We start from the raw sequence: 23,798 nt of genomic DNA, 5'->3' as shown, positions 1-23,798 counted from the left end.
ACTGTGCCTGGTCCCGAATTATGTTGGACAAAATGGGTGCTCCGCACGGTAGAGAGGGAATATTCTATCCAGTTCTCCTCCCTTCCGCCCCACCAACCTCCCTCCCCGTCCCTCTTCAGGGACCCATCTCATGAGCAACTTCTAATTCAAGAGGTGAAGTCCCTGACGGAGGCAGGGGCGGTGGAGGAAGTCCCGCGGGAGCTCAGGGGCAAAGGCTTCTACTCCCGGTATTTTCTCATACCGAAGGCAAAAGGGGACCTGAGACCCATCCTAGACTTGTGGCGGCTGAACAAGTTTGTGAGGAAACTCAAGTTCCGCATGGTCTCCCTGTCCTCGATCATCCCCTCCCTGGATCCAGGAGATTGGTAGGACGCCTTTTTCCACATTGCCATAATTCCACGGCACCGTCGGTACCTCAGGTTTGTCGTGGCCAACGTCCATCTGCAGTTCACGGTGCTCCCGTTTGGCCTGTCAGCTGCTCCCAGGGTCTTCACGAAGTGCATGGCAGTCGTGGCGGCCTTCCTGCACAGGTGGGGCATCCAGGTATTCCCCTACCTGGACGACTGGCTCATAAAGGGCTGCTCCAAGGAGCAGGTAGAGACCCAGGTGTGCTTCATCAGGCGGACCTTTTTCAATCTTGACCACCTCTTGAACAAAGCCAAATCCACTCTGTCTCCGATGCAACAAATAGAATTCATAGGAGCAGTTCTGGACTCTACACACGCCGAAGTGTATCCTCCGGAGTCCAGGTTCCGTGCAATTTCTGAGCTCATCCGCGGACTGAATCGCTCCCTGGTCACCACGGCGCGAGTTTGCCTCCGGCTGCTGGGCCACATGGTGGCATGCACCTATGTGGTGGTCCATGCCAGACTCCGGTTTTGCCCGCTGCAGTCCTGGCTGGCAACAGTTTTTATCGCCTGGGCAGGGTCCCCCTGGACTCACTGCTGTCCATTCCCTGCTTGGTACTGATCTCGCTATGGTGGTGGCTCGACCCGTGGGAAGTCTGTATGGGTGTCCCCTTTGCTGCCCCACAGCCCTCCTCTCCCTGGTGACAGATGCCTCGGATCGAGGTTGGGGAGCGCACCTGGGATGCCTCAGGACACAGGGCTTGTGGTCGCCGGAGGACCTTGAGTTGCATATCAGTGTCGGGGAGCTGAGAGCAGTCTGCCTGGCGTGTTTTGACCTTCCAGTCTCACCTGGCCGGCAGGTGTGTTTCAGTCCTTTCGGACAACACGGCAGCAGTCTTTTATATCAACAAACCGGGGGGTGCACGCTCCTCTCCCCTCTGCAGGGAAGCCCTCGCGCTGTGGGATTTCTGCGTTCAGAATGCCAGAACGCCGTCAGGTGAGTATCTTCCAGGGGAGCAGAATGGTTTGGTGGACACCCTCAGCTGCTCATTCCAGGGTCACGAGTAGTCATTTCGATGGGATGTGGTGCGCTCAATTTTCCAGCTCTGGGTCCTTCCCCGGTTAGACCTGTTGGCTTCAAGAGAAAACAGGGAAGTGTCAACGGTTTTGCTCCCTCCTGGGCCACAGTTGGGGGTCTCTGTCGGACGCCTTCCTACAGACGTGGGAGGACAGTCTGCTCTATGCCTTCCCTCCGATCCCCCTGATACACAGGGTGCTTTTTAAGGTTCGCAGGGATCACGCCAGGGTAATCCTGATAGCTCCGGCGTGGCCGCTCCAGCATTGGTACACGTCACTCCTGCACATGTCTGTTCAGGCGCCCCTGACACTGCCCCTCCTCCTGGATCTAATCGCGCAGGACTGGGGCTCCCTCCACCATCCAAACCTTGAGTCCCTTCGCCTCACAGCCTGGATGCTCCATGGCTGAACCCAGTGGAGTTGCAGTGCTCCCAGCAGGTCAGGCAGGTGCTGCTGGGTAGCAGGAAGCCGTCAACTAGGGCCCCCTACCTGACTAAATGGAAGCGCTTCTCCATATGGTCGGGTCAGCTGGGTCTCGACCCACTGGTGGTACCAATTCCCGCTGTCCTTGACTGTTTGCTTCATCTAAGACAACTGGGCCTCTCCCTTTCCTCCATTCGCGTTCAGTTGGTGGCTATATCCGCTTTTCATCCAGGAGAGGGGGGTGCCTCGGTGTTTGCAAACCTGCTAGCTGGGCATTTCCTCAAGGGTATGGACAGGCTCTTCCTGCATGTGTGTCAGCCAACCCCTGCATGGGACCTGAATCTGGTCCTCTCCATCCTTTTGGGGCCTCCCTTTGAGCCTCTGGCTTCGTGCTCCCTGCTGTACCTGTCATACAAGACCGCCTTCCTTGTGGCGATAACCTCAGCCCGACGGGTGTCGGAGCTTCGAGCGTTAACATCTGAGCCCCCGTACACAGTCTTCTGCAAGGACAAGGTCCAACTTAGACCTCATCCGGCTTTCCTACCCAAGGTCGTTTCACAGTTCCACATGGGCCAAGATATCTTTCTCCCGGTGTTTTATCCGAAATCACACGCCTCCAGCGAAGAGCGGAGGCTACACTCTCTGGATGTCTGCAGGGCTTTGGCCTTTTACATAGAGCGTACCAAGTTGTTCAGACTCTCTCATCCTAGCTCTTCGTAGTGGCAGAAAGGATGAAGGAGCTCCCAGTCTTCTCTCAGCGAATCTCTTTGTAGATCGCGACTTGCATCCAGGGATGCTCCTGTATAGCTAAGATCCCTGTCCCTCCGGTCACAGCCCACTCCACTGGGGCGCAGGCCTCCTCTGCGGCGTTCCTGGCTCAGGTTCTGACTCAGGAGATTTGTAGAGCGGCCACGTGGTCCTCCATCCATACGTTCTCTTCTCATGACGCCATCACGCACCAGGCTAGGGATGATGTAACCTTTGGTCGCGCAGTACTCTAGTCAGCAGTGATCTCTGACCGCACCTCCTAAGGTTAGGCTTGTGAGTCACCTACTTTGAATGGACATGAACAACCACTCGAAGAAGAAGAAACGGTTACCTACCTTTTAGTAACTGTTCTTCGAGATGTGGTGTTCATGTCCATTCCAACATCCACCCTCCTACCCCTCTGTCGGAGTGCCGGCAAGAAGGAACTGAGGGGGTGGAGGGTCGGCGGGCCCCTTTACAGGGCGCCGTGGTGGTGCCACTCCAGGGGGCACCCAGGCCGACCCTACGGGCGCTGCTAGGGGAAAATCTTTCAGCTGGCGTGCACGCAGCGTGCGCACATCTACTTTTGGATGGACATGAACAAATCTCGAACAGTTACTAAAAAGTGGGTAACCATTTTTGCTTTGGCCTGTAAACTAATAGAATTTTTAAGATAACTAGAGTCAGGTGATACAAAGAATTCAGTGATTCTATTTTCCTTCAAAACAGATCATTCCCAGTATATATGCTGAGAAGTCGCTGTTCCTCTAAATACTCTCCAGTGTTTGACTCCTTTTTATATTTTCCTTACTTTTATCAGTCATCTCTCTCCCCACTTAAGTTATTTTGTTGCACAAATTGAGGTTTTTGGCTTTTTTCTTCAGATATTTCCCTGTTGTTCCAAAGTGGTGTGTGTCGTCTTGTCTACATTTATTAGTAACAATTCGTTATACCATGATGAGAGAAGACCCTTTCAGGTGGCCTTTGCAATAATCAGTGTTTCTATCTTCATTAAGGGTCTTGCAAAAGATTTGTTGTAATAGTTTACTTGAAAGGAAGTCACAGCTAAGAATTATGAATTATTTAGTGTTAATTTACATAATTTTGTTATTGTAGAACAAAGTGGGTTTTTTTGTTTTTTTTTTATTTTTTTTTTATTTTCACTCCCATACATTATATATTTTGGATTAGATAGCCCTGGTTGAATTTCTGGATTGTTTCTGATGCATGTGAATGGGAAGGGGACTGTCTTCTTTGTATCAACTGCTGTTATCTGAAGTCTTATTTCCCTCTTGTGTTGGTTTAAATCTTCCAGGTAAAAAAAAATCAGTGCACTAAATTGCTATTTAAGTTCTATTCAATTTCTGCCCATTGTTCTCTGGGGTCACCATGATACCAAGTTGATGCTGATATTAACTGAGCTGCCTTATAATGATTGGTGCTTCCAGTCCCACTGGTACTATTTTTAATATGTTTCTACTTGTAATATGTAGCTGGAAGGTAGCTTAGAAACCTTCTCCCTGACACATTAAAGAGATGACTAAGCTTGCGGATGAACTCGCCACCAGACTAGAAAGCGGGGAGGCTGGAGGAATCCATCTGAAACCTGAAAATAAAGCTACTTACTTGTTACAGAATGCAATGGTGGAGGAAAATGATTGAAGTTTTTTTTGTGGTAGAATGGATTTTGAAAATGCTCACTGTTTTTAAAACTGCTAACAGATTTAATACTATTAGTCCAGATTGAGTAGAATGCATTAGTAGTCCATATAGAGTATAAAATCCATGATACACTGTGGTTTCAGAAATGGTTTGTAATGATTGCCATAACCAAATATTAGTGTTGGATTGTTGGTAAATATTGTACTAATGTTTTGTTGGAAATTTCATTGACTAATGCTGTATTTTTGTTTACTCGATTTGTATGGAAAATTCAATTTGGACTTGCCCTCAGCTCAAAAATTAATGACGGGGTGGTTTTTTTTTTTGTGGGGGTGGGGGGCAGAACTTGATCAAAATCAGTTCCCTGATTTTGAGTAATGAGGGAGAAAATACAAGTTTCATATTCAAAAACCCCAAACCTTTTCCTAAATATGGATAACTCATGAATTGCTAAACTTTCAAACTCTTAGGTGGCAAGCCGTCGAAACTGTTAGGTCAACTTGCCAAAAGCCAACAAAACAACTGGGTAAAAACTGATTTTCTTTATTCCATTATAAAACTGCCAGTAAGTACAGAAATAGTCTGTTACTTTGCATTCATAAGTAGAATGTCTGCATCCCACTGTAGTTACATGTGTGAGAAATTAAGTGTTTTGCATCTGTCGCCATTATCCTGAAGTTTTCAGAACTTGGCCCCAAATGGAATAATGTTTTTCATTTGAGTTGGTCTGTTCTTACCCTTTTCTGAACTGTAAACCCCTGTGCATCTGGAAGAGGCTTATTCAGGTTAGATGTGGTCTGGGCAGTGAAACTTTCGTTGTATGAGCTCTACTCTGGAAATTTTCCAAGAACTTCATCCTGAGGCAGACATCCGGTATAGATAATTTCAGACCAAACAGTTAAGCTTTGCCAAAATTCTAAGCAGCTGAAAACAAGGTCTTACAGTGGGAAGTGTCAGGCAATCTCAATGGGTGACACTCTTGCCTGCTGCCTTAGATGAGAACATAGATGCTGGAACTAAGGGTACTGGAGTGCTGCTGCACCCCTTGGCTTGAAATGGTTTCCGTCATATACAGGGTTTACAGCTTGGTTCAATGGCTCTCAGCACCCCCACTAGACAAAGTTTTAGGCTGGTAGAGATGGATATTTACTTTTCTGGTATTTAGCAAAGAGACACTGTAGCTGTTGGGTATCAAGTTTATAAATAAAAGCTTAAAAGTCTGCAGAAACTCATCTCTAGGTTTTTGTTTGCCATGGCAAGATTACTACATGCCTAGAACTTAGTGGACAAGTGGGTTTTTCAAGCCCTGACTATAAGAAGTTGAGGAAGTGGTATTTTTTAGGGAATATATTGAGTTGTTTTGCTTGGATTTCCAGTTGAAATGTTGCTGTAGTATCAATGTATTATGGCAAGATTTGAATTATATGATACTTACGAAAAGGCTAATCGGAGTTGTGTGTGGTTTTTTTTCACGTGTACTGAGCTAACTGTCTTTTTGGGTGTTCAAGGAACCTTTCTAGCGGATCGGTTTTCTTCATAACCATTAGCAGATGGAATAAACATTTGCATGGTTGTATTTCTGTACTTTTTCTGGTAAAGTTAAAAAATATACAGAAGAGCCTTCAGATGCTTCACAACTACTGTATGTAATGACCAAATAATGATGTACTCATTAATTAAAAGTGTTTGAGGAAATAAATGCTTGTTTGCCATAAACTTGTCTCAGACTACTTCTGTCAACCACATTTTAGGTGGAGAGCTTCATTTCCTTCAAATTGGAGGAACCTGTGATGATATAGATGAAGCTGATATACTTGTGGATGGATCCCTTTCTAAAGGGGTAGAGCAGTCATCAGAAGGTGTGAAGCCCTTATCTAACCCTTCTAGTCCAGGCATTACAGGTAAAGCATTCACATTTAAACACAACAAAATATATTAACCATATGGAGGTGTATTCTGTTTTTTTAAGCATGTCAAGTGATCATCAATAGTCTAGTCTTGTTCATGGTTTCATAAATAGATAGATAGGTATATCTCCATATCTATCTATCTATCTCCTAGAACTGGAAGGGACCCTGAAAGGTCATCAAGTCCAGCCACCTGCCTTCACTAGCAGGATTAAGTACTGATTTTTGCCCCAGATTCCTCGGTGACCCCCTCAAGGGTTGAACTCACAACCCTGGGTTTAGCAGGCCAATGCTCAAACCACTGAGCTATGCGTCCCCGCATAATGATGGCTGCAGAAATACCCTAACTCAGTACTCTTCCCAGTTCATTTTATCTTTGCATGTTTAATGTTGAGTGGGGGATAAATGTGGAAGTGACAGAGTTTTATCACTGCCAAAGCTAAACTTTCTACACCCCTTCAGTAAGCCTGGTAAGCTCAGTATGTTGAATTAATATCATGCATTCAACCTCTAACTGTTGTCTTGGCAGGATTTATGATACAGATTGTATCTAATACTGCAGTCTAACATAAACATAACATTTTAAACATAAAATTGGGTAGAAAAATCATATATAGTAGCCTGAACACTGGAGTTGACTTGGTATTCTTCAGATCCTTGTATTTCTAATGCATTTAGGAGCCTTTTTGTAGTGTGAAAGTATTTCAAATACCTATGAAATTTATTAGGTAAAAGAGAGAATGGAGATTATTTATTCTGTGCAGATTCCTGTAATTCATTTATTAATCCTGGAAAGCCAGGATAAGTTATGGTCATTACTCTGGGAGTTGTTAAAAGCATTTTTATTTGTAAACAGAAGATATTTTCATGTTGAATTATTGATCTGCTGAACAATGAACTCAATGTCATTTTTAGTCATTTTTTCAGGACAACTGGACTTTAACAAAGGGCAGGTGCATTCCCTCAACTAGGGTTGTTAATACAGCCTCTATGAACTCTTCTCATTGTTTCCCTCTTCCTGTAAGTTTTTCATCTGACTTTATTGGGATTAACCTTGTTCCAAGCTGCATCTTCATTCAGATACTGGGTTGCTAGCTGGAAAGCTTCACTCCTTTCCCCCATACTGAAGGAAGCAGCTGGCTCTACCGCCCCAATATCCAGTTCACCTCAAACACCATATCTAAGGCTTGTCTTCATTGTAGCAGTTAGTTCAAGTTGATACAGCTGACTTACTTCACTGTAGCTTAGCTTGAGAGAGAATGGCTGGACTGTGAAACACTGGAGATGCACGGTGATTTGATTAGCTGCACAGCATAACTAGACTGGCAATGTGATTAGATTAGCATCTGAGTTGAGCTAGCTTGAGCTGCAGCCCGTATCTACATCTCTACCGCATTAGGAGTGTAAGCATCTGCATCACACGTACGCCGAACCATACACTCTAAACAGATCACCTAGCTCGCGTTTAAAGCTTCACTTAACTCAAACTAGAGGCTGTTATGTGTGTATGGGAGTCAGGTGAGGGGGACACCCTTCATTTTTCACTTTGAGCTAATACAGTAAAGACAAGCCCATAGTTTGTTGTCAACTTGCACAGCTGGCCACTATCTGGATTCTTCCCTTTTCATATATTCTTATCAATTATTAAATGTTTAGCAGGTCAAATTACAGTTGTGTATCTCACTGCCATAACTAGGGTTGACACAGGTGTCAATGATCGTTTTAGTAAAACAGTTCTTATACACAAGAAGGAATAGAATTCTACTCTCACTTACGTTGACACTGTAGTGCTAACGAGTTAAAATAATAACTTACTTTAGTCACAAAACAAAAAGACTGAGTATAAAGGAAGCAGATCTGTTGTGTAAATTGAAATCTTTGAATAATCACTTTTCAGAGTAGAGCTATCCTATAAGTACGTTTGCATTATAGGGAGCTTTTTAGAGCTAGGGTTACCCTGCATCAGGTGATGTGTCGTTTAGTCTTTTTTAATTCTGTGCTAGGTGAAATGGGTGTATTCAGTTTTTTAGTGGATGCTGACCTTGCTAAGATTATCCATTGCTTGGTCTCATGAAGTTTACACTACAGCAACAAGTTCTACTTAACAGTAGCTTTAGGTCATCAAGAGACTGCAGCTGGGTTATTTCATGTAGAGAACTCAGTGTCTTTAGATTATTACATAGCAATTCCACATCCATAACAGCAGTTTTCTCTGAATGGAAAGATTTTGACATGAAGTGAGTCAGTAGATATTAAAAAGAAACATTCTGACGTGCAAAAATCAAAGTTTTTGAGCAAGTTTGTTTTTAGGAATGCTGGCCTCAAAACTAGCTGATTTTTTCATGCCTTTTTCAGAAAATCTTCATACAAACACCTTTCTAGTGTTAGAGTAGCTTGGATAATTTTGAAATTTGGTCTAGGATGTTTTGGAGAGGAAAGTATACACAGTAAACCTGTGTTTGTGTGGTTTTTTTTGTTTTGTTTTTAATCCCCTTCAATGAATATTAGGAGTCGATCTTTTGGTGGACCAACCATTTTCCCTTGAAACATTGACATCCTTGGTGGAATTAACCCGTTTTGAGACTTTGACCCCACGATTTTCTGCCACTGTACCTCCATGCTGGGTGGAAGTCCAACAGGAGCAGCAGCAAAGGCGGCACCCTCAACATTTACATCAGCAACACCATGGGGATGCGGCACAGCATACTCGGACTTGGAAGCTGCAGACAGATAGGTAAGTAGAGTAATGGCTCAAGAAAGAGTGAGATGAGTGGGTGTGAGACTAATTTATGTTGCAGTTGTAGTATAAGCTTGCTGCTTCTAATTGTTTTTTAAATAGTTGCGCAGACAAGTGTGTGAACTAAAAGTAAAAAAAAAACCTGAACTGTTAATTCTTGATCTTTTGCATTCATTCCCCTGCATGAGGTTTCCATTTTTGTCTCGGTGGACCTTAAAACTATTTGTTTTGTTGGGGAAGAGTCTGGTGCCTCATCAACCTGTGACAGTAATTTGTGGGAGTCAGTGAGCATATGGCTAAGAGCGATCCAACTGATGTAGTACACTTTTGACAGGATTCCCTCACCAAAGGCTCTTAAGTAAATAGAGGGCTTGTCTACACTTAAAAAGCTTCAGCAATGCAGCGTCTTCAGTGAAGACACTCACAATGCACAAATAACCTGTGAGACTCATTGGCATGGCATGTTGTGATGGACTAAAGTATAAGTTCAATGGCTATTAGCCAAGATGGCAGCCCCATGCTCGAAGCGATCCTAAACCTGTGACTACCAGAGTGGGAGTGGAAGACAGGGCTGAATCACTCCATAATTGCTCTGTTCTGTATACTCCCCTTGAAGTTCTAGCAAGGGCCACTGTTGGAGACAGGATACTGGGTAAGGTAGACTCTGGGGTGACTTAGTATGGCAGCTCTTATGTTCTTATATTCTCTAAATCTCATAGGTTTTTCCAAAATCTCAGATCCAGTAAATTTACTGGACCAATCAGACTTTCTACATGTGGCTTCTTGTTAGCTCTCTGCTTGAAGTATGAAGTCTAGTTTCCCTGACTTTTCTACTCCATGTTTTTCTCAAACTTAAATTTAGCTAGTTTAAATGGAGGGGGAAAAAAAACCCCTCTCTGCATGCCTAACATACACAAAGAGTGTGGAGAGAAAACATAGAACTGTTCATACATCTTGCCCAGTTCTGAATCAACTTGAGAAATGACCTGTGAATCGCTGTGGACAGCTTAATGTGCAGCTATGGTGAAAAAAGCAAAAATGGTCATAGGAGGCACAAGGAATGGAATGCAGAATAATATGGAAAATATATTATATAAATAGATATAATATTACAGAATTAGAGGAGGGTCAGAGAAAGATAATGAAAATGATTGGGCATGGGAAAATTCATATGAAGAGAAACTGGAAAGACTGGGATTGTTTACCTTAAAAGGATGATGAATAGAAAGGGCATGATAAAAGTATATAAAAGAACAAATGGCATAGAGAAAATAGATTGGGAGTTTGTTGTGCGAATGTGATAACACAAGAAAAAGAGGGATGTTCACGGAAACTGCAAGGTGGGAGTGATTAAGGGAAATAAATACCTTTTCACTCAACGTGTAAACAAACTGGAATTTACTGCCCCATGATGTCACTGAAGCCAACAGTGTATCTTGTAATCAAAAACAGATTGGGCACTTAAGAATATCCAGGCTTATGATCTGTTGATGCAAAATTTTGGAAGAGATTTAACCCCATCCCTACTCCCAAGCCCCCTCATGCTTCAGAGTTTAAGCAAATCTCTCTGTGTGATTAGTATAAAACCTTCATGAAGGTAGATGATTTAACTTTTCTGTTGTGGGATTCTTAAACCTTCCTCTGAGGCATCTGCTACTAACCACTGTCAGCTAGTTCAGTGGTTTTTCAAACTTCTTTTTCTGGCGACCCAGTTGAAGAAAATTTTTGATGCCCACCATTCAACAGAGCTGAGGATAAGGGGCTTGGGGTGTGGGAAGGGCTCAGGGCTGGGGCAGAGAATTGGGGTGTGGGCTGCAGGGTGGGGCCAGGAATGAGGGGTTCAGGATGTTGGAGAGGGGTCATGGCTCTGGGCTGGGGTGCAGGCTTTGGGGTGGGGCTGGGGATGAGAGATTTGGGGTGCACGAAGGGGTTCTGGGTTTGGGGGGCTCAGGGCTGGGGCAGAGGGTTGGGGTGCAAGCTCATCTCCAGCGGCTCCTGGTCAGCAGGGCAGCTGGGGTGCAAAGGCAGGCTTCCTGGCATCACGGACCCTGCTGTGCCCTGGAAATGGCCAGCAGCAAGTCCAGCTCCTAGGCAGAGGCGCACAAGTGGCTCCGTGCAGCTCTCGCCCACAGGCACCGTGTGCTCCCCGAGCCAGTGCTCGGGGTGAGGGCAGCGTGCAGAGCCCCATGATACCCCCCCCACACACACACACCTAGGAGCTGGACCTGCTGCTGGCTGCTTCCGGGGCGCAGCGCGGTGTCGGAACAGGAAAGAACTAGCCTTCCTTAGCCGGACAGCATCGCCAACAGGACTTTTAATGGCCTGATAGGCGGTGCTGGCTAGAGCCGCTGTGACCCAGTCCCATCCATTCCATGAACCAGTTCTGGGTTGTGACCATGGTTTGAAAAACACTGATCTAGATGAATCAAGGGTCTGATTCAGTGTGACAATTCCAGTGTTCCTATGTAAGACACTACTGCACACAAGCTGGTTTACTGCTTACCTCTGTATTTGCTTACCTCTGTGTCAGGTCAGTAACTTGAACCTCTGAGCTGGTCAGTCCTTAATACTTCATCACATTGGCCCTTTTAGAATGGATTGGTCACATCCACGATATATTATGTTTTGAATGATTAATAGTTGTATGTCCATGTCATAGCAACATCCTCTTCATTTATATAGGGCCAGAAGTGTGTTAGGTGCTATGTTGGACAGAGGACTGAGATGCTTAGTCTAAGTTTGGATTAAATATTCAGTAATTCTCAATGAAATTTTTTGCAAGGATTGGGAATGTTAGCTGTGGTGTCCTGGACAAACTTTCATCATGAGGAATTAATTCTGTATACTTTACATTCCCGTCCTATTTTCATTGTAGAGAATTTTTCACTGTACTTAAACAAATCTAAACCAAAATAATCTTTCTTCCCCCTTCTTTTCCCCAAATCCTGAAACAAAATCAGTTGTGCAGTATTTCTGGTGCTGAATAGCTACCATATTCTATCTCAGAAATGGCATTTCTGTGTGTTCAGTTTGTAAAGAACTTTAGGATCCTTCATGAGTGTATTAATTATCTGTGTGCTAAAGCTGAGTTTGGAATGCTGTTCTAAAAACCCCAGTCTTCTTTTGCTCATAACTTCCTCAGTTCTTCTTGGCCTAACATTTTCCATGGTTAGTCATTTAGCCTTAGTGGTAGCACCATTATAATAACCACTTGCCAATGCTGTGGGGTTTTTTTTGTTTGTTTGTTTGTTTTCTTCCCCTTGTCAGGTTGCAATTTGGCATACTGACCAATGGAAGCTCCTGAACCCTGACTTTTTTCTTCAACAGGGTCTTTCCGCTTGGATCTGCAGGGGCAGAATCAGAATCATGAAACCTAAACAGTTAACTCTTCAGTTTGTTGTAGAGAGATTGTGGACTCCTTTCTGAAACTGTGGAATTAATGCTAAATTCCATAGCTGTAAAGAAGATCTTGGAAGGCTGGCTTAGTTTGCTGTAGGAGCAAAGGACTAGGTTCTTTTACCTATCTGACACCCTGGAGTGTTTCTTAATAGGCTTCCACAAAATTCTTTGCTATCTTACTGTGTAGATTTGCTTTAGGAACTTATTTGCGTCTCTAAAAGGAAACAGGTTCTTTTTTCATCCCAGATAATTTTCCAACAGAGAGCTTCTTTGTTAATCCTTGGTTTAAGCACTGTTAACTAGAAGAAAAAGGAGACATTACTAAAAGTCAGATACTTATAGTAGAATTAAAAGAAAAGATGAAAAATGCTTTAAGAGCTCAGCTGAAAAAGTTACTCCAGGGAAGTATTTTTTTCCCTATTTTTTATTATAACAAGGAGAGAACACAAACTATATTTTATTATTTATATCCTTTTTCTTTGTCTTTCACAAGTTCTTGCCCATTTGACAGCCAATAGGAGTATTGGTGCTTCACAAAGCAGTATTTAATACATGTACACACAGACACCTGGAAAACACATGCTAGTATGCTAGAACTATATGTAATGTTTAAAAATATTTTGCGTTTTTTTTTCTCTCTCATGGAAAATGCTGCGCAAAAGACTCTTCCACCATGTGAGGAACAGAACTAATTGTCAAATAGACAACAAGCAATTAACCTTAATTACTGGTTATATGTTCCTAGATCCTGCAGTTTAATGGTGCATTGCCACTGCCAGAGAGAGTTCTGATCCTGAAGATTAATATTTCAAAAATTTAATAAAAAGATATTAGAAAATAATTATATCAACGCTTAATATACTGCAAAGAAATTGTGCAGAAGACAGTGATATGTAGCATAGTGTAAAGAAGTGTAGTTCTAAATATTATATTTATAAATGTCCCTTAGACATGGACTGAAAACTGTCAGGAAGTGCAGTTCAAGTGATGGTCCTTATTGTATTCCACTGAGGGTTTATGCAAATGCGCCCGGACCTGGAGCTTTTAAAAGTAGTAGTGTCCATTGGTCCACGTCTCTGTCCTTGTACTGCCTTTATGATTTTGACTGAGGTGATCGCGCCCTCAGTTCTTTCTCACCATTGCAGGGTCCAAGTCGGAGCTTCTGCTGTTCTCTCATCCCTTGTGACGCACTTTCCAAATGTAGTGAGACAGACTGATTTATTCTTGTACATAGCATGTTGTTTTTGTAGTAGTGTTTAGTGTTAGTAGTGGTTTTCTTAGGATTTAAGAACTCTTGGGTGCCGCTCTGGCAGTTTTCTTGCCAACCACCCTTCTTTCCCCCTTGTACCCATGCCTGGGTACTGGATTATTCCAAAGATGCTGGGGTTCAAGTTCTTGAACCCATGCCCTCTCTTGTTTTCAAGTACTAGTGCAATCCGTACTGTTTGGGGGAAGCCCATGTTGTGTCCAGGTGCTGTATCTGCCTCTCCTTCCCTGCTTGTCTCCAGGAAGGCTGGGCTCTCAGCCTTAAGAAGCACCTCATGGAAGTTGCCATGAGGCCACAGTTCAATCCAGGCTGGGAAACTCTCCCCGCCCCCGTACATCGCTCCAAGTAATCCAAGAGTGCACCTCTTGCCATGGAGCTCAAGTCTGGTTCCGCCAGTACCAGTGCTACGGACCCTGTGCTGGGACCTAGCTGTGAGACAAGGAAGTATGTCAGGTGGGTAAACTATGGCCTGGGGACCACATTCGGCCCTCCAGATGTTTTAATTCAGCCCTCGAGCTCCAGCCAGGGAGTGGGGTTGGGGACTTGCCCAGCTCTGCGTGGCTCCCAGAAGCAGTGGCATGTCCCTGCTCTGGCTCCTATGCGTAGGGGCGACCAAGGGGCTCTGCATGCTGCTCCTGCCCCAAGCATTGTCCCTGTAGCTCCCACTGTCTGGGAATCTAGGCCAATAGGAGCTGCAGGGGCAGTGCCTGTGGACAGGCTGCGCCACCACGTAGGAGCCGGAAGGGGGACATGCCACTGCTTCTGAGAGCTGCTTGAGGTAAGTGCTGCCCTGAGCCTACACCCCAACCCCTTCCTGCACTCCAACCCCCTGCCCCAGCTCTGATCCTCCTCTCACCCGCTGAACTTTTTGGTCCCAGCCCAAAGACCCTCCTGCACCCCTCATCCCCAGCCCCACCCCAGAGCCCTCACCCCCCACACACCCTCCAACCCGCTGCCCCAGCCCAGATCCCCCTCTCGCCTGCCAAACTCCTTGGTCCCAGCCCAAAGACCCTCCTGCACGCCCTAGCCCCACCCCAGAGCCCTCACCCTCCCCCACACCCTGAACTCCTCATTTGTGGCCCAACCCAGAGCCTGCATCCCCAGCCGGAGCCCTCACCTCCTCCTGCACCCCAACAACCAATTTCGTGAGCATTCATGGCCCGCCTTACAATTTCCATACCCAGATGTGGCCCTTGGGCCAGAAAGTTTGCCCACCCCTGAAGTATGTGCATAAGCATGGCAGCAAGTCTTCCTCAAGGACCTAGAAAGACACTGCATTGGCCACAAGTTCCAGCCATAGAGAAGTGGTGTGTTCCAAAGCACACAAGCATGACAAAATGTTGCAGTGCATGCTGGATCTTCTGGCCCCAGCTCCTGAGCGGCATGCTCCTTCTGCACCAGTTCTGCCAAAGTCCTGTGAATCATTGATTCTGAGGCAGCTTCCAGTTCTGTCCATGGGCCATGCATGACACTGTGATGGATGCCTCATTCAGTGCAGTGGTCCTCTGTTCCATGGTGCCATCATCTTTCTTGTACCCTCCTCCTCAGTAGGTGCTGCTTGTTAATGACCCTTGGTGGAATACAATGGGGCCATCATTCGAATAAGAGGAGGAGGTTACTTACCTGTAACTGGAGGCTCTTCAAGATCTGTGGTCCTTATCTGTATTCCAGTCCCACCCTCCTTTCCCCTCCGTTGTGGATCTGGTAGATTTATGGAGAAGGAATTGAGGGTGCTGTTGGTCTGCCCTGCCCTTTATCACCACAGTCAAAACCATAAGGCGGTAGCAGGGCACATGTGCGGACTAACAGACACTAATACTTTTAAAAGCTCCTGCTCCGGGCACATGGAGCATGTGCATAACCCGTCAGTGGAATACAGATAGGGACCATTCATCTTGAAAAACCTCCAGTTATAGGTAAGTGACATCCTCTTACTTTTGAAAATGTGTGTGATGTAACACTTGGAAGCATGATTAATTTTACGTTAATTGCGTTTTCTTCAATTTGAGCTACTTTTGCAAACCTTACTGTGTCAAACTATGAAACTTTGATCATTGAGAGGTACTTATTGTCTCAAGTTTACACTTTCAGTATAAAACAAAGTTGGCTTCAAAAGGAAAAATATGACTCATTAAAAGAAAGCTGCACCCATTTTGCTCAGCGCAGGCTTCTGAATGTGCACCTGGTAAGAAGCACTTCTCATCCTGTATAATTGTCAAATGTATTTCAAAATTTTGAATTGAAATTAGTATTTTGAGCCTCCTGCTGGTGGCCATGATACTGTTGAAAAGTGACAATGTTTGACACCATCAGTGAAGAAGGCCAACTTCAGAGATTACCAGAGCATGGTAGGATCTGGTTGGCACAGTTTAACCATTGGAAGACAATTAATGTTTAAGAAAGTATTTTCATTGTTTAAATACTGACTTAAGCTTCAAAAGAACTGTTAAGTATTGTAGAGGCAATATTGTATTGCAGGTAATAGGAAGTTCTGTGCTTTTTCGCCAAACACATTGATTCAGCCAAATCATTTCCAAACACATTGATTCAGCATCTTATCAGTTGGCTTTCAATGTTTTCTGTATAAAATGGTTATGGTTAACTGCAGTTAAATATACTTGATTTTGCTTCAGAGATTCATGTGGATATTGAGGGAATATGAAGGAAGCTTAGACTTACTAATGTAAAACTTCATCCTTTCTCACTACGCTAAAGAAGAAGTATATGCTGAAAATAAACTGGACGCTGCTGCTTGTTTGGTCGTACTGAGCTTGTAGACACAGTGTTATAAAGTACCTAATATTTTTTCCCCAACAGCAACAGCTGGGATGAACATGTCTTTGAACTGGTTTTGCCAAAAGCCTGTATGGTTGGACACGTGGATTTCAAATTTGTTTTGAACTCAAACATAACAAACATTCCGCAGATTCAAGTGACTTTACTGAAAAATAAAGCTCCAGGCTTAGGAAAAGTAAATGGTAAGAAAGGAGATCTTCTTTTCTCAGACTTGTTTCTTTTTAGGTCTGATATTTTTACTGGTTTAATTAGAGATGAAGTAAAGATATGTAGATACCTCAGTTTTACATTTACTTAGTAATACCTTGCATTTTAACTTTCTTTGAACAAATGAACATTTATTAAACATTGGAGAGCAAAAATAAGAAAAAAAATTAAAATAGTCAAAGATAAGCACAGATTTTAAAACCTCAATGTTATATAAAGAAGAAAAGTATAGCTAAAGCAACAAGAGTTTGAGCTGAACTTAAATCTTGTCCTACTACTAGAATCTGACGATGCATTAAAAGGAAGTTGCAGTGTCAGACATAAATGACAGTGCTTCTGAGGTGTACAACAGATTTTCTAAGTCAAAAGATTTAAAAAAAAAAAAGAGGTAATTCTTCCAGGTCACAGTTAGAAATTCAGTTTGCAGGTGTGCATGATTATAGGGCATCTAAGTGCCTTATTGGGGGGGGGGGGGGGGAATCTAGCAACTAGAATTCCATTGAAATAAAGGTTGTATGACTGTGAATTTAAGAGAAAAGAAAAAACAAATTCAGAGCCGTTCTCGGAGAACTCCCACTCCTTATGCCATACTTTTAAATAAAAGAGTACTGCTGAGGTGACTATTTAAAAAAAAAAAAAACCCCACAGGAAAGCTGCTGTGTATCCAAGGGAACAATATTCCAGAGTAGTAGTGTCTCAGTGCGGAAAGTATATTTTCTAAGTACGATATGACTAAGAATTTCAACTTGCAGCTTACCTGTGGACACAGGACAGAGGGAAACAAATGCTCCCATATTTGACCTCTGTTCTTTAAGACTTAATATGAAGTATTAGTCATATAATACTGAAGCACTCTTGGTGACCTCTCCCAGAGATGGGGAAAATACCCCACTCTTTGCTGGTCTGGCTGAAAATGAAGCTACTCTTTTTGGCCTTATAATTCATCCTCATTTATCCCAGCAAGTTTAGGTCTTATTACTTGCGGGCTGTCTTCTGGTGTGTGTTTTTTTTTTTTTGTTGTTTTTTTTTTTTTAAATTCATTATACAAATAGTAAAACTGGAGTGCTAAATAGATTTTAACTAGAGCTGGGCAAATAACTCAATGTTTCAATTTTTTATTTAAATAAACATTATTGTATTTGATTCAGTTGTTACTCTTTTATGTCAGTGTTCTATGTATTTGTTTTACTGGTGAGAAGCTCATGGTTCAGAATATTTGCAGCAATAAAAATTTGACTTTATGAAATGGAATATCTGCAATGGAAACCATTTGTTAAGAATTATACTTAGTCAGGGAACAGAAACATGCTTATATGTTCAATCAAACAGACAAACGCAGCTCTGATTTTCAATATCAAACATAAATAATTGCTTGAGAGCAATGTACTATTGGTAGAAATTATTTGTCAAAAATAAAACTCGGACTGATAAACTACTCACAGACAAATTGAGGACAGAGGCTAACTTCATTTAATAAATCCACGTGTTCTGTTCCAATTTTAGTACTAAGGGGAGTTTGTCAGCAGCTTTAGGATTTTTAGTAGAGATGATGGTTTCAGTGAATTTTGAGCAAAAACTTAAATCTGCTATAGATATTAATGTTTCTGGTTTTCATTAACACTATACAATGTTTACCAAATCTTGGTAATATTTTTTTATTTTCCAGAAGCAGCAGTAGATAGGCAGATCACCTTTCCTTTATCTCCAGCTCATAGTATTGAAATGGAAAGAAATGGAAAACCAACACTGGTTGAGTTAAATGAAGAAATGCAGAACATGGATGTGGAGGAATCTCAATGTGAGTTTAATATTGTTGTTTCCTTACGGAAACTATTATATGAAAAGTCTTCAGAGATCACATTGGAATGTCTAAGTAAATATTTTCAAGTAATTAAAATTAAAAAAAAATGCACATCCTTTATGCTGGTCAACCCTATTCAGTACATTTGGCAGTTGCTCCTTTCAGTGGAGACTATACTTTGCTGTTAAAAGCAAAAATTAACTGGTGGGGACTTTGATTTTGATATTGTTAAATAAAGGTTTTATTTTAATTTAGAAATGATGCTATAGATCATTTTAGCAGCTGTCAAGCTGATTTGTCATGTCTTCCACTGCAACATGGTTTTAAGTGTTGCTTGAGTTAGCTAGTTTTCAAGGAAAGTGACTTTTTTTTTCATTGAATATCTTATTTTCCTTAGTTTTAGCATCAATGCCTTCAAAACTTAAAATATCCAGTTAAAAATTCCTAGCTAGTCACACTAACTTTACAGCCTTATCAAACTCACTCCTTTCCTCATCTAGCTCATTACAGCAGCTTTCCCTCAAAAACTTGTGAGAGAGAGTGTCTGGAAGGTTATATCAAATTAGATCTATGTAGGGGTGACCAGTGCCTAAAAGTAAGTGTTGGGACTGAATAAGTGTCAAACTCCCAGACTTCTGTCACTTACTCCTTCAAGCTAAGTCTTACTTTCCTTCTTTCTTTGCTTCATGTGGTGACCAGGTTTTCACAGGCCACGTCCAGACTAGGGTATTAAAATCGATTTTAGATACGCAACTTCAGCTATGTGAATAACGTAGCTGAAGTCGAATTTCTAAAATCGAGGTACTCACCCGTCCAGACGGTGCGGCATCGATGTCCGCGGCTCTCCGTGTCGATTCCGGAACTCCGTTCGGGTTGATGGAGTTCCGGAATCGATGTAAGCGCGCTCGGGGATCGATACATCGCGTCCAGACTAGACGCGATATATCGATCCCCGAGCAATCGATTTTAGCCCGCCGATGCCGCGGGTTAGTCTGGACGTGGGCAAAGAGAAAACCAGGATTCTATTTCAACGTGTGTTTGAGATAAGGGAAAAGTTTTGGAGAAGGAGGTGTCGGTGGGGAGGAGGCATGCACAGGGGTGGGCAGATTAGAATTTCAGTACATGGAAGGAGAGAAAAAGATTCTGAAGTTTATCCTATTCTCTTCTTATCCATCTACCCACCCCTCATTCCCTTTACCTGCTGCCCCATCCTTTTGAAAATTGAGGTTTGTTCATTAAATCAGGGTGAGAGAAAATATTTACCTCTGTACTTGTCTCCTTGCTATTTCTCCCAGTCCATCATTCTATTTTCTGTGTTAATTCTGATGCCCCGCTTCAATTTTTCAGTCACTTCTCATTCATTATTTATTTCTTGCTGTCTTCCACCTGTTTTCAGTTTCTAATTTTCTGTGTTTTCCTTGCCTTTTTGTGTTCTGTACATACTCCTGCCTCCTTTTTCCTTCCTATCCCCACTCATTTGTTTACAAATATGCTAATTGTTGTTGCCAATCCCTCATCCTCATTTAGCAACCCATACCATCAGCTGTCTCTCTTTCTTCTCCCACTGCCATTTATTGGAAGCCTGGTGTGCTCTCCTCCTTAACACTTGTCTCATTTCCTCACTTTGCCAAGGAAGATTGTGGGGGGTGGGGAATGTTGGCAATATGAGTGAATCTAACTTGGGATGCTTCTCAACCTGAGACATTGTCTTCTGTGGCTGTAGGCAACACAGAAGTCTTGATCCTCTGAGAATTCATCTGAGATATTCCATCTGTGCTAGTATGCTACTGCCTGCAGGCCTGTAGAAGCTTGAGTTAGTGAGCTGGAACAGCACCAGTTGCTGTTTTGTTTGAGACAGAGTAGGTAAGCTCAGACAGCAAGGTGGGTTAGTGGGAGGAAGCCCCTACTTTACAGTCAAGATTTTTAAGCATCAGTTTTGGGACATTGTTGGTAAGTGACACAGGATCTCTCTCTTTCTTTTTCTTTTTATTTTTTTTAATTAGTTATGAATTGGTCCTTTATACTTTAAATGCACCTCTGACTGCATTTAAAATAACCATTAATTGGATGTAATAAGGACTGATTAATGTTTGAAAGTACATCACAGTTTCACTTTTTTGTAATTTCACAAGAATGGAAAGTACCATTGCAATATTCTTATCACCTCTGATCTGATTGTTTCAATAAACATCAAGGGTTTTTTATGGCTTTGCTTGTGGCTGATGCTGGTATTTTCAGCCTGAACTGGTAAAAATAAAATATTCCATACTCTTATATGAAGCAGCAATTAGAATACAACTCTGATTACATATGCTTATTCTATGATTACCTCTCTTTTAAAATAGTTTTACACTTCAGGTGGTGGTAATGTGTAAAAAGCTTAGTAATTGCAATTACTATTTATACTGAGATCCCACTTGAACGTCCCAATAAGGTTCAAAGTGCCCTATTGTGCTAGGTCCTGTACAAATACATACAAATATGTTTTTTTCCCCTAAGAATCGACAGTCTCTCAATTTCATTGTATAAAAATGCTTGCATCATTCTTCTCTAAAGCTCTTCTGTTTCATTGCTAATATCAGCTTTTGTTGCCATTCTTTTTTTCCAACGTTTTTGTAATATGACAACTGAAAAATGAGGATTTGCAATGGAGATGTTGACTGACTCTAACGTCACATATGGTTTTAGTATATGTGGATGTGGATATCCACAGATATAAAGTGAATATCCGAGTAGCTGCAAGGATCTACCAGGAATAGCAGCAGTGAAAGCAGCCGCACATCTGGGTGCTGCTTGCAGGAGCCAGCATTCTGCATGGGCAACAACTCTGCCAAGGGTCAACCGGCCTCAGCCCCTCCCACTGCGGTGAGCACCAGGCTCAGTGGCTTGCATGCTCCCAGACTAGCATGCCCAGGGACAACTTCTGCTGAGCCTGGTGCCCGCTCCAATGGGCTGGGCTGGGAGCGGTTCAGCCATGCCAGAGGAGCTGCCTGTGATAGTTGATAGTTAATTAGGACCTGTGATAGTTGTGGCTCAGATGACTCTTATCAGTTCACCATTCTACAGGTCACAAACTTGTGCAGAATTTTGATGTTCTTTCCAGAGCATCAGCTATGCTATATGTACAGGATATCTGAAAACTGTACTCTTTTGAGAACTTTTTGAATATTAGAAGTACATAATTTGACTAGAACATAGCTTATTTATTTCTTAAATACGTGTCAGCTCACCTATCTTACAGTCTAAATTGAATATAAATGCATTTAATTTATGAAAATGAATAGGTTACAAAATAAGTTAATCTTAATTGATGAGTCTATATTCATGCTACTTAAATCATGTTGTTTTTTAAGGTCTACGGTTGTGTCCATTTTTAGAGGATCATAAAGAAGACATACTGTGTGGTCCAGTATGGCTGGCTACTGGACTGGATCTGTCAGGACATGCTGGAATGTTGACATTAACAAGTCCAAAGCTTGTTAAAGGTAAATTAATTTATTACATTATTTCTCTGAAATGTGCATTACTAGAGTATACCCAATACTTCTGAGTTGAGCAATCTTGGTTAGGATTTATCAGATTAATTCCCCATAAGACCACATTAATTATGGACCACTTATACCATATAAATCCATGTTTAAATGCCTGTTTTTTTAATGTCTAGAATTTATACTGAATTACCAAAAAATGCATACTTAACTCAGGTGGTTGTGAATTATAGCCATCGAATTAAAATCTCTTCAATTTGATACAGTACCGATGTAGAAGCTTTTTCCTCTTTTTGTTTTTTCCAGGTATGGCTGGGGGCAAGTACCGTTCATTTTTAATCCATGTTAAAGCAGTGAATGACAGAGGAACAGAAGAAATTTGTAATGGTGGAATCCGGCCTGTTGTAAGGATACCATCTCTAAAACCTCAAAGTAGTAAAGGGAATTCCCTTGCTTCATTGTTGGCCAAAGTTGCAGCAGGCAAGGTATTGAATAAGTAACATAGTTGCAGCTATATTTTATGTATATTAAAGCTTCAGAATCAGTTGTATAACCCCCCATTTTGAAAATGAAAGGTCTCTTATACAGTTACCATAAGAGATTTAAAACAAAGTTTTGATTAGCTATATAAGTTTTATACCTACCAGAACCGTGGTTTAGGGTCTTGTTTTTCTAGCAAGAGGTGTGGTGATAACTATTAAACAGTAAAAGATCCATTCTCACACTCAAGTCTTTTAGGCCTCTCCTTGTTCTTAGAACTCTCTCTGTATCTAAGTGCACCAGCAGTATACTTCCTTAAATCCCTCCTTTGCTGAAGCCTACCTGTAATCCAGTGGAGTTAAAAGAATACATACCCCAACACTTAAATATTTTATATATGTATATAATAATAAAAAAAATCCTACTTTAAAAGATTGTTAAAGCTACAAAGTCAAGCACTAAAAATATAAGAAACACCAAAATTTAGGTTGGCTGCACAACCTTTTTGAGCTCCCTTTTGCCTGCATAATAAAAGTCTTTAGTTACATGATCACATACTATATTTTCCTAACTTGACTTTTCAACCTTAAACAAAAGTCTTATATTAAAACAACCTTAATTGCCTAGATTTAAAAAAAGAAAAAAATATTCCCTCTCCTCATGGCTTTTTGTCCCAGTTTATTCTGCCTTTACCTCTTTGCAGGTTAGGCTCTTGTTCCCTCTGTGTTTAAATTAGGTAGCTTCATTGTCCATGCTGCCAGGCCATGGAGAGCACAGGAGAGACATATCTGCATGCTGTCAGTTCAAGTGTTCAGAGCTGCAGTTGCAGGGAAAGTTTCTGTTAGCCCTTGGCTGAATCGGGGATTTTCAGAGAGACAGTAAGAATCAAAAGGCCATCCCTTGACAAATTTCAAGCCCCTGCTCCAAAGCATGATGGCACTAGAGCTTGACGAAGAAGATGCTAGATTTAAGCATGGGGGAAAAACAACATATTCTTACCCCCATCTCATTCTCAGGAAACAGCTGAACAGTGTTGGCTGAATTTTTCAAAAAAAAGTCACAATGAAGCACATTCCTAACCTGGAAAACTTCAACACAAACGGTTAAAGTTTGGCAGTTATAAGCAGTTAACAGTGGTATCTCTCATTGGGACGTTTCAGTATGGTTTAATAATAGCAGGCTATCAGCTCCATCTATAATAAAATTGCTCTGAGATCTGACCAGCTTCTCATATTTTGTTCTTGAAGTATTCCATCTGTCTGAACTGTTGTCTAGGTTAGATTTTTTTGGTTGGGGGACGGACCATTGTCAGTCTTACAATGCCAATTACATGGATGGCCCTCAGTAAATAAACTACCTGAAATTACCCCTCAATTTTTGCCCCAACAAAGCAGTTAAAATAAGCTAGAAATCCCCTTCTTTTGGTTCCCAAGCTGAAACATTCCATGATCACCAGCAGG

At 42.2% G+C, this 23,798-nt stretch overlaps 1 protein-coding gene across 1 annotated transcript in view; it reads left to right on the top strand.

The window, feature by feature from the left end:
- The window catches only part of BIRC6 (baculoviral IAP repeat containing 6), a 349,123-nt gene that overhangs the window by 41,478 nt on the left and 283,847 nt on the right, over positions 1-23,798 (top strand). Inside the window, 6 exon segments of the mRNA XM_050951314.1 lie at positions 6,008-6,157; positions 8,672-8,897; positions 16,384-16,544; positions 18,236-18,367; positions 21,724-21,855; positions 22,165-22,343. Of these exon segments, the coding sequence (XP_050807271.1) occupies positions 6,008-6,157; positions 8,672-8,897; positions 16,384-16,544; positions 18,236-18,367; positions 21,724-21,855; positions 22,165-22,343 (980 nt within the window).

Source organism: Gopherus flavomarginatus, chromosome 4 (assembly GCF_025201925.1).
Source record: "Gopherus flavomarginatus isolate rGopFla2 chromosome 4, rGopFla2.mat.asm, whole genome shotgun sequence".
Lineage (NCBI taxonomy): Eukaryota > Metazoa > Chordata > Testudines > Testudinidae > Gopherus > Gopherus flavomarginatus.
Note: the sequence above shows the minus strand (reverse complement) of the source record. Positions and strands in the feature narration are given on the sequence as shown.